The 11,823-nt window shown below is 42.3% G+C and overlaps 1 protein-coding gene across 1 annotated transcript; it reads left to right on the top strand.

Moving 5' to 3' along the window:
* Window positions 1–1,576: 1,576 nt before the first annotated feature.
* Window positions 1,577–4,863, top strand: LOC119571954 (60S ribosomal protein L9-like). Its single transcript, XM_037919018.1, has 6 exons — window positions 1,577–1,585; window positions 2,403–2,424; window positions 2,752–2,810; window positions 3,447–3,660; window positions 3,807–3,865; window positions 4,807–4,863. The coding sequence occupies exons 1-6, from the start codon at window positions 1,577–1,579 to the stop codon at window positions 4,861–4,863; spliced, it is 420 nt and encodes a 139-aa protein (XP_037774946.1).
* Window positions 4,864–11,823: the final 6,960 nt, after the last annotated feature.

Below are 11,823 nucleotides of genomic sequence, written 5' to 3'. Positions count from 1 at the left end.
TGTAGGCATCGCAACGTGCTAGAGCACTTCAAGTGGAAGGTTCCGCTACGTGTAGCGGACACCTGGACCAAACAACAGGACGATTGCCAGAAGTCACTGTAGGCAGAGATTTGATACCATCATTGAGAGGTTAACTATAGGGACTTAGCAAACCTTAACCAACACATTATTTTGTGGTTTGGGTTAATCTTGCAAAATGAATCCAAAGGTAGAGCAATTGAAGGCAATATTATTGTAGAGGACTGAAAGTTGCAGTTGTTGGCATAAGAAATAATCTGCAGACACAAACAGAAATGCAACAGATAAAGGAAATTTTCTCCTTAAACAGAAAGGGCATGCCTAGTCCAGCAACTTAGGTTGTTGAGGGTTTTTTTCTGGCAAATGCATCCATTCTGTCAAAAATTACCATGCTATGTTTCTGCATGGTTTCACCCCATGAATACCCTGATATTTGGTTGATAGTTATTTGGCAATAATACACCTTTATACACAATAAATGGGCCTGTTGAGGTCTTTGGCTTATACAATTCTTCCTGTAAATAATTAGTCCTTTATTAATAATCACAGCAGAGCCTTGGTTATGAAGGTAAAAGGTATCTATGCATTAATGTGTGTATCACAAATTTATCCCCATCGCTGTTGAAGTTTATTTATCAATAGATTTACAGATAGCAAAAGCTCTGTGAGCATTTAGCAGCACAGCCAGTAGCCTTCTAGTTGAGAAAGCATTGGTGATTGTGTTTTTGAAGTTTTAGGTAGTAGGTATTTTAAAAATCTATGCAAAGTAAGATGAGCACTAATTCACCAAAGTCCATAGACCTAGAAATCAAGCATTTTAAAATGTCTTCTCTAGCTATGTTCACAAACATTTTATGTATTTCTGGCAAGTTAGTGCTCAGACCTCTTACTGTCAAGTGTTCAACCAGTAAGAGCTAGGCTCTTGTCAAATGAAAATTAATTGGCTGAGCTGGATGTAAAGTAGGAAGGCCACATCACTTGCATGGTTCCCTCTATTTTAGAGTGTTAGGTTAACAGTGCAAACAAATGGATTAATACACAGAATATCTTGGGGAAAATGCATCATGCTACTGACTATAACCATTGAATCTCAAGTGTAGGAGAGTTTAACATTTCATTAATTCTGCCGGCAGGGTCACCATGAAGACCATCAATACCAGCCAGAAGGTGGTTTCCCCAAGGATGTGGAATTCAAGATACGTAACCGTGTTGTGACGGTGAAAGGCCCCCGTGGTACTCTCACACGCTCATTCCAAATGCTGAAGCTGAACTTCCATGTAAGTATGGTTTTGCTCTTTTCCAGGCCAACAGAGAACTATAGTTTTTTGAATCTACAGAGCTTGAAAGTTATAGGTAACTTGAATTGCTTTTTTGCATTTTTTATAGTTTTGCAAATTATATTATATAATTTATGTAAAAGATTTTGGTTAATCGCCATTCTTTTTTATTCTAGGTAAGGAAGACTCCCAAGGGAAAACCATTGTTAATGTTGAGAAATGGTTTGGCAAGCGCAAGGAAGTAGCTGCTTTTGCGCACTGTGTGCACACACATTACCAACATGGTTAAGGTGTGACAGTTGTAAGTATTTTCACTTTATTTTCATCATAACCTAATGCCACCAGGGATGGCATGTACATTGCATGCCATGCCCACTGAGTTTTTATTTTTTATATTTACTCATTCACAAGTCCTCGGTAGTCTTGCCTAACGTGCCTGTTTTCTGTTTCCCTTGATTTTGAAAAAGTTTATTCCATAAACTATTATTGTTCATAACATAATTATAATCATAATGTTAGTAATAATATATTGATATTGACTGCATTTGTAAAAAAAAAAAATATATATATATATATAAAATATATATATATATATATATATATATATATATATATATATAATATATATATATATATATAATGATAAAATGACAATTCCTTGGTGACTGAGCACTTGTGGAGCTATCCATGTGTAAACCTGTTTCACAAAACAAGACAGTGGGTAAGTTCCTGGAGGCAATGGGTTAAATACCAACTAGTAGGCATTTCTCTGGTCAGTTATTCACAATAATTTATTAGTTTAGTGCTTGAAAGCCATTTTTTCTTTAGCTGTAGCACCTACATTCTGTCCAAATCAATTTTGTAACTTCCTTTGGTCTTGATGGGTAGCCAGATATCAAGGGCAGACCTAATAGTAAGAACTGTATAAATAGAAAAATTATACACAAGGAAAAGGGGGATTTATTTAAGTTAATATAATTTTGCTTTTGCAAGTAGTGCTTCTGTAAGTGCTAATTGACTGGTGGATTTGGGAATTTGAATGATTGCTCTTCATTACTACAGATGAGGAACATCAGTTTTTCCAATTTTGCCATATTTTGTCTTTAGGTGGCTATTGCACTCTCAAAAGGTGGGTGGAGAGAGTACAGGAAACTTAAATTTTGCTCATGCATATTAGGAAAAGTCACTTGCATGACTTCTTGGTCTTTTAATGGTGTTATGCTGCATTTTGCACCATCTCCTACTTGCAAAAGTCTGCTTTGGTGGTGATGCACTGGATGTCAGTGATGTATTCATCCCAGTAGTCTACCAATTCTTGTTAAAAAGTTGATGTGGGAGAGGGAGGAGTAAAGGAAATTGATAATTACTTTCACAATATGGAAATGTACAAGAAATTAAGAAAGTTATTATTCTATCTTCATTTCTATTTTACCCAATGAGAGGTTAGTTTTTTCAGTGTGTAATGAATACTTACTAGTGCATGGTACTAAGTACCTGGTAGTTGTCCAGCTTATGGTAATTCATGTGAGATCTTATTAGTTGGGAGGTAGGTTCCTTACCTGACAAGATTTTGCCCTTTGTTTAGGATGATCCACCATGGCATCATATCATGTTACTTGTTGCCAGTGGGTTAAGAGGGAAATGTTGGTGTTTTTCAAGTTGGTAATGCGGTGCAGGCTTGTCTTGGGAAAACTTTATTGTAGCATTAAAATTCTTTCTCACACTTTCGAAGTTGTGAACATGATTCCTTCTCAGAGCTAATATTCTGATAAACCAGTCTTGGTCTCAGTCATCAAATATTTGGTATTTTTGTAGAAATGTTTTGCGTACCAAATGTACTAGATCTATGCAAAGATAACAAAAATACAAATTATATTTTGTTTACTTGAGGGTGAGGATTCTGTCGAATTTTATTTATTTATTTTACTACTACTACTATAATTTATTTATCACTGCCAGACTCTTCAGGTTTGTTATCAAAATCATAAGATGCAACATTTGCTTTAAATTTTTGATCAGTGACAAATAGTTCAGAGCTGCAGTCAAACATTACACACACTAACCTCTTCAGTTGTCATTACTTCTGTGGGGAAGAACCATGCTTTACTTGTTCCCCAAACAAACTTTTGATAAAATTCTTGTTTCTTTCAGGGTTTCCAATACAAGATGCGTGCAGTATATGCTCATTTCCCCATCAACTGTGTCATCTCCAATAACAATCAGTCTGTTGAAATCCGTAACTTCTTGGGTCAGAAGTACATCCGTAGAGTTGACATGCAAACAGGAGTTACCATCACTGCTTCTCCCAAGCAGAAGGATGAGTTTGTTGTGGAGGGTAACTCCATTGAAGCTGTCTCTCAGTCAGGTAAGTGTTCAAATATATCCTGGTTCTTTGTCAATACATGATATTTAAATAGTTTTTGGTAAAAAGTTTTTCAAAAATTGTTTATAACCCTTTTTTTTAAAAAGTTTTTAATACCAATAAATACCTTTGTAATTCTCTCCCAACAGCTGCGGGATCCAACAGAGCACCACTGTTAAGACAAGGATATCCGAAAAGTTCTTGGACGGTTCACTTTTTCAGAAAAGGGCCACGTTGGAAGCGAATAAATTTTTGGCGAGGCATAGGGCTTTTTAAAAAACCTTTTTTAAAAGAAGTGAATTTATATTTAAAAGACTTAAAAAATATGGATTTTTAAGCATGAAGTAGAGATTATTTGATATTTCAATTTCCCTGGCAGGGACAAATTTTAATTTTTTTGTAAACTACAAAAGGTTAACAAGAGAAACCCAAAATTAAGACCCATCACAGCAATATTTCCAAAAAATTTTTACATTTCAACGCCCTAGACAAAGAAAAAAAGGATTTTTTTTTTTAACCAATTTCTGTCTGAAGGGGATCTATCCCAGATTTTTTTGTAGTTTCAGATTTAACAAGACTATTTTTTTTTTATTCACTGGAAAAGGAGAGGTCAGGGTAGAGGGAAGAGATGTGAGACTTTGAAGAGGGGGGAAAAAGGCAGGTTAAAACCAGAGAAAGTAAAAAACGTTTTTATTGAAACCCCCCAAACCCTTGCCCGTTGTTGGGGGGGGGGGTTTAGGGGGGCGGAGAGGGCCCCCAATGGGGGGAATCCCCACCTTGGGACTCACCCCCGATAAAAATAATTTTGCATGGTCTTTTTTTTTCCTTCCCCCCTTTCGTTTCTCCCTCCCCAAAAACCCTTTTCTGTATCCACCTCCAAAAGGTGTGAGACCCGTGCTGAAAGGATGAAAGGCGACTTTGTGCCCAGCCTGAACAGCCTGGGGGGAGCATGGGACGGTTTTCCCCTGTTTTGTCCCTACCCCTTACCCCTAAAGGGGGACCCTGAGGGGTGGACGTTTTTTTCCCCAACTAACCCAGGCTTCCCCAGGGCCCAAAAAGAAAACCTACCCCACTATTGGGGCAATGGGCTTCCCCCTTTATCAAAATACCCCCAAAAGATGTAAAACCCATCCGTTTCCCTGACCCCAGGTCCCCTTTTACCAGGGCCCCGAACACTGCAACAAAACCCCCTCACAAGCCTACTAGTACAGTACCCCAACAACCAATCCTTAAGGGAAACCCTTTCCATTTCCCCCACACGCTAATTTTATCACCTTACCCCCACAACCTCCAAATCAACCCCCCATCCCCCCAATTAATACCTTCAGCCTTATTGCCCACCCCCCCCAAAACACTATCTCCTAACACTACCCTTTGTCAGCACCCGCCTTCGACTCCCCTATCACTACAACATATTGAATACCCTTTCAGCGCAGCCAAATGGGACCGTTTTTTCGTGATCCCCCCCACAGCTCCCTACTCTGACAAAAACCTTTCTTCCAAAATTCCCAAAAAACAAGTAGGTAAAGCCCCCGTACCCGACCGACCGCCCCCGTCTTGTCACAGTAACACCGAAAACCAAGCCATAGCATTAACAAAAAAAAACCGAATATATGGTCCCCCCCACCTTGCAGAACCCAATCCAAACCCCTAAAATACTTTGCACGGGAAACCTTTTTAAATTCCCAAAAAATTCCCCAATCTATGACAAAGATTGGTGATTGTGGAGAAGACCTACTGCCTTCTCAAGACTATGATGCAACGTCAGTAAAACTACTCCATTCCCCCAGAGGTAATCAAAAGAAACCCACTAAATAGCCAAAATCCCTTCCGTAGCAGACCCCCTTTAACGTCTATTAGGAGGAGAATCCCTCCTGTGCGTCCCTACCAACCTCCTCCACGTCAGTCCCAAAAAAATTGTTGGCGTCTAGGACCCCCCACCCAAACATTCCCGTTCCCCCAGCCAGTGCCACTATGTGCCCAACTGGCCATACCCATTAATGCCCTGCCAACACGACAGTGCCAACGGGGCGGCCCCCAAATGTATTTTATGGGGGCGCCCACCTAAAAATTTGAGTTGGGGTAGAAAACTTCAGTTTAAAAACGGGACACACACTTTGAAGCCAGACAAAAAAGACCCGACGTGGTTCTCTTTTACCCTACTCCATAATATGTCATTTTACCAATTCTCCAAACCCACCCCCCCTACATCTAAACCCCCCCCTCTTCTACCTCCCCCTTCCCCAGTCAAATCTTTTGCCATCCAAATCCGGGACATCCAATTTACTAAGTATTTAATCACCACCACAACCCCAATACCTTCCCCTCTCCCTCCTCGCATACCCTAACAGACAGAAAAAAACGTTCCACCCCTCTTCCCTACCACACAATCACCTCCACCTCCTTACCCCTTTGTTGAGAACCAGTCCTCTCTCCCCCCCTCAAAAAGAAATTAATCCCCCAAAACCCCCAAACCAATCCTAGAAGAAACCATTAAAAAATATTCAAAAACCCTAAGGAAAAAGGCATAAAACCTAAAATCTTAAACTCCTGCCCCTTCCACACTCAAGTAACTGCGTACCCCTCCCTCCTAACGAATCCCCCTACACCCAACCCCCCCCCTCCCAACAAAACCCCATCCCCCCCGCCCCCAAAACCCCAACCCTTTTCTAAAAAACTCCCCCAATCCCAATCCCCAATTTCATTTTGTTCCCCCCAATTCCCTTTATGTTCATCCATACTATCAACAGAAAACACCTTATGTCACACCCCCCTTTAAAACCCAAATGCCCCTTGCAATTTATCCGGGTATCTTCCTTCATTTTGGGATCACTGTATCGTTACTTCCCCCCATCCCCCCCCATTGCTTTTTTGTTTTTAAAAAATCAATTTTTCCCAATTTCAACCACTTTCATCATAGTGGGATTTTAACGCCGCCACACTTTATGGGGTGTTCTATCACAAACTCCGAGGCCGATCTCTAGAGCGTTTCCTTCCACAGCTGACCTTACATAAAAAATTCGGGATCCCCCACCACTTTGATACACGCACGCAATTTTTTTCATCATTGACCCGCTCTATGCTCCCCTTCTTTTCTTAGTTTTCCCACGGGTCAGTTTTAGACCACTTCCTTGTGCCCACTTTCCATTTCTCCTTTCTCCTACTTCATACGTCCCCACTCCTAATCCCCACGTGGGGTTTTGATAGAGCTGATGGCAATTCATTTCATCTTGCTATTCATACCCCCCCCCATCCTCCCTATTTTCCACAGAAAGATACAAAAAATTTCAATTACAGTCTTAAAGAGCTCCCCACATACAGCTATCCCTCGAACCTAAAAAGCCCCTATCCCTCCAAAGTGTTCCAGGGTGGAATTCTGTTTGCACTAAAGCACTTCGTTTAAAACGTGCAGCCGGAACGTTACCGTCAAAGGGTACCCCAAAATCAATATCCCCCTTTACTCCTTTAAAAGAGCTTTGCCAACTCCGCGCAATCCGGAAAGTAAAAAAAATAGTGGCAAAATTTATGTTCTAAAATTAAAACCCTCTACATCTATCTAAATTTTTGGCGCCGAACCCATAAACATCAGGCAAACACCCCCCCATCCTCCCCCGTCCTCCTATTCGAAATCCCCTCTTTTCTGATCCCCTCCAAGTCGCTAATGAATGGGTGATTTTTTCAGCAGGTCAGTAGTGGTTCTCAATCTTCACACTTCTCTTCATTAAGACCACCAGAAAAACGTACCCCCATTATCTTCCCCCCACCCTTGATGAGCCTATAATGCCCCATTTTTTCCTCTGAACTCATTGCTGCCCTACAATCTCCCGTAACATCATAAAGGCCCTGACGGTTTCACTACCGAGCCCCGGAACTCCCATTTTCCTCATTCCTTCCTTTTAAAAAATTTAAAACCACATTTGGACATCGGGAAAATTTTTCCTTTCTAATTGGGAGAAGTTTTATTTTCCCCTTTCCTAAAAACCCAAAAATCGGGTACCCTTCCTAAAGACTATCCCCCCATCCCCACTAACAGTGTTTGGCAAACTATGGAGCGAATGGTGAATTCGTTTAATGTGGATCTAAAATCCACAATCTTCTTTTCCCCCCCCAATTTCGGTTTCCCCGTCCCAGAAGCACAGGGACCCCTTGCTCATTTTGAGACAATATTACTCGCATTTGCCGCCATGAACCCGTACAGCATTTTTTTTTTTTAGAAAAAGAATGATAGACATGGCGGTACCTTTATCCTCCAAAAATTTTGTCCTTTTTGGCATAGGGAAAAAACAGGGGTGTCTTATAAAGTCTCCTCCCCCCAACGCACTTTCCGGTTTAAAAATCGCTTCCCCACATATCTTTTTTTCCCCCAAACAAAGGTCCCAAAAGGCAGTGGGCTCAGTACCACTTTTTCCTTCTTGCGTTAATGATTTTTGTTCATTTTTTACCCCCGGGGAGCCCGGTCATCACTATAGTTGATGTTTTAAAAACCATCATGCTCTGGAATCCCTACCAAACCTCCCAAATTTTCTTAAATCTGCAATTCATCAGTATTTTCCCTGGGCCAAAAAAACCATGGCTTCCGCTTTTTCCTCTAAATCTTTCCCATTTTTTTCTCTCGCTAACGGTAGGTTCTCTACCCCCCCTTTTTTATATGGACTCCACTCCAATCCCGTTCCTCGGCAAATTCCTGGGTGTCATTTTTGACCCCAAAAAACTGTCCTGGGGGAGACCATTTTCTACACATTAAAGAAAAAGCTCTCCGCCGTCTTGGGAATCTTAAAAAAACTCTCCCCCAATATCATGGGGCTCAGATCGCAAAACTCCCCTTTCATTTCTTTTTCTTTGATCCCTCCCCCCTTGTTTAGGGATGCCATATCACTCCTTGCCTCAACTTCTCTTTGCCCATCTTGAAAATCCATCACTGTGGTCTTCGCTTAGCACTAGGCGCCTTTCGCTCCCCCAGTTAGAGCCGACATAAATCGGGCATACCATCTTATCTCGACGTCGTCCCCTCTCCTCTCCGATGCATTTCGTTTTCCCCCAAATTTTCCCCCATAAACAAAAATATCCCACAACCCCTACTTTTTTACCTTAGCTTCATCCCCACGATCCCCTCTCCTTTCCAACACGCAGGATACCCTCCCCACATTCCCTTTCCCCATTCCAACCTCCCCCACTCTGTCCTTTCCCGTCCCTCCATGGCTCATACCCACCCCCATTTTTGCTCTTTGTTTCCCCGACCCCCCCAAAATAAAATACCCCTCCTACTGTCCTTCTCCACATTTCCTTGACCTGTCCCCAATCATCCTCTAGTATTCATGTATATACGTGGTCCAAACCCACCCCCGGTGCGGGTTTTTGCAGTAATCTTCCCAACTGTACTTTCAAATACTCCCTTCCCCCTGAATCCAGTGCCCTTTACACAGAATTTATGCACCCTTTTTGTTTAAAAAAACAATATACTCATTTTCCTTTCCTTTTTTACAATTTTTATGACCCCCGTAATCATTAACCCTTCAAAAAATCAATACCCCACCACCAACCTTTGTTGTAAGATCCAGAATGGTTGTTCTACCTGTCCACACGCCATAAAACAATAAAATTTTGGGGGTGCCCAGCCATTTTGGAATCCCGGCAATGAACAGGCAGTACACTGCACGCACCCTTTTGTCCACATCATACCAACCACGCTTCTCACATACCCCACCACGGTTTATTACCCACATTTTAAGACCTTCTTGATAAACGATGGCAATTTTTTGGTCAAGCTCCGCACTAAAAATTACATTCGAAAAAACATCAATCCTCCGGTCAGCCCATTTCATGGGAAAAAGACTTTGGGAGACGGCTCTCGCCCGCTACGTATTGGCCACATCCGTCTAACACACCTTATTGAGTCACAATCGATCCACCTATGTTCCTTCTGTAATGTTCCCCCTTTCAATCCCTACACCCTATTATCTGCCCCTTTTTGAAAAAAACCCGACCTTGCTTTCCCCATCTACCCCCCTTCAACCTCCCCAAATATCGACATCCTTTTAGAATCCCACCCCTTTTGCTCAACAAACCCATTTTTTCCTCAAAAACATAATTCCTTTATTAAACTAACTCCCTTTCCACACCCGACCCTAACCCTTTCACTCACAAAATTTCCTTGCCCAGTTAGACAACTAATCATAAATAACCACCCTTCCCCAAAAATAACTAATGCTACATGACCTTTGAGTCTAGCCCCATTTTCTTGCTTTTAAAATTAACCATTATCCCCAAAATAAAAGGCTTTTCCAGGGGAGAGAAAACATACCCCACTATTAGGGGGAATGAGGCTTGCCCCTTTTTCAAATAGCCCCAACGGACCACGGTCCCAAAAGCAATAACACCCCCCATCATGCCTACTAGTACAGTAGCCAACAATCAACCCTTAAGGAACATTTCCACTCTTTTCCCGCATGCTCAACAAAAACCTCTACCCCACAACCTCCAAAAAAAATCAACCCCCCCACCCCCTTATTAATACCTTCAGCCTTTTTGCCCACCTCTCCATAACACTCCCCTCAACACTACTCCCCTCTTTTGTCACGCCCCCCCCCTTTTACTCCCCATCTACAACAATCTGAATACTTCTTTAGTTCAGCCAAATGGGACCCCAATTTTTGTGATCCCCCCCACAGCTCCCTCCTTGGGCAACACCTTCCTTCCAACAAGTCTCCAAAAAAAAAGTAGGTAAAAATCTCTCCCTAGCCCACCGACGCCCGTCTTGTCACATAAATCCCAAAACCAAGCTATAGCATTAACAAAACAACAGACCTATATGGTAACCCCCCTCCTTGCAGAACCCCCTCCACCCTCAAATACTTGCACCGGGAAAAAGTTTAATCTCCCCGAAATGCCAATCTATGGGGCAAAGATTGGGCAGACTGGGAGAAGACTATTGCCTGTTCACAGACTAGATGCAACATCAGTACAATGCTCTCCATTTCCCCCCCGGGTCATCGAAAGAAAACCCCACAACATAGCCAAAATTACCCTTTCCCTAGAATGACCCTTCCCCCTTTAACGTCTACATAGGAGGAGAATCCCTCCCGTTCGTCCATACCAACCCCCCCCGTCAGTGCCAAAAAAAAGTTGGCGTTAGGGGCACCCAGCAAAAAATTGCCGTCCCCCAGCCCGATGCCCACTATGTGCCCCAAACCCGGCCATACCCCATCTAACTGCCTGCACAATCAGCACATGTGCAAAAATGTGGCGGCCCCATAATGTATTTTATAGGGGGTGCCCACCCACAAATTTTAGTTGGGTAGAACTTCAGATTTAAACGGATCAACTACGTGAAAACCCGACAAGAAGCCGTCGACGGGTTTTTTCTTACTCCCTTTCTCCAGTAATACTGCTCATCTACCAAAATTTCCTAAACCCACCCCACCCCTAACTAACCCCCCCTTTTTTACCTCCTACCTTCCCCCGTCAAAAATTTTTCCATCCAAATCCAGGGCACCCCCAACTTTACTACAGATATTTCAATCACCCCTAAACCCCAAAACCTTTTCCCTCTCCCTCCTCGCACAACCCGAACAGACAGAACAAAACCCCCCTCCCTACCAAAACAATCACCCCCCTTTCCCTTTTCTCCTAGGGTGAGAACCCTTCCTTCCCCCCCTACAAGAAACCTTTACCCCCAAAATCCCCAACCAACTCCTCAGAAGAAAACCCCTTAAAATATTAAGATTTCCTAATGAAAAATTGACAATCAACCCCCAAATACAAAATCCCGCTCCTTCCACCCCCCAAGTAACTGCTGATATCCCTCCTCCCCCTAACGATATCCCCCTACACCCAAACCCCTACCCCCTCCCAACAAGCCCTTAGCTTTTCCCCTCAAAATCTCCAACACGTACTAAATTTACAAAAGTATAAAAATCCTTCATTGGAAATTTGCGGTTTCCGCTCCCACAGACCCGACCTTCCATATCCTTTTCCCTTATAAACCATCTATTTTATGCTTCAAGAGACTTTCTTTCAAATCCAATACCAACCCCAATTTTATTTCGTCTTTCCCCACTTTCCCCTTTGTCTCATCCTATTTTCAATCAGAAAACACCTTAAGTCACACCTCTCAGAAAACACCTATGTCACACCTCCCTTTCAAACCAAGTCCCTTTTCAAGTTTCC

This window comes from Penaeus monodon, unplaced genomic scaffold (assembly GCF_015228065.2).
Source record: "Penaeus monodon isolate SGIC_2016 unplaced genomic scaffold, NSTDA_Pmon_1 PmonScaffold_882, whole genome shotgun sequence".
NCBI lineage: Eukaryota > Metazoa > Arthropoda > Malacostraca > Decapoda > Penaeidae > Penaeus > Penaeus monodon.
This window is presented reverse-complemented; position numbering and strand designations above follow the sequence as displayed.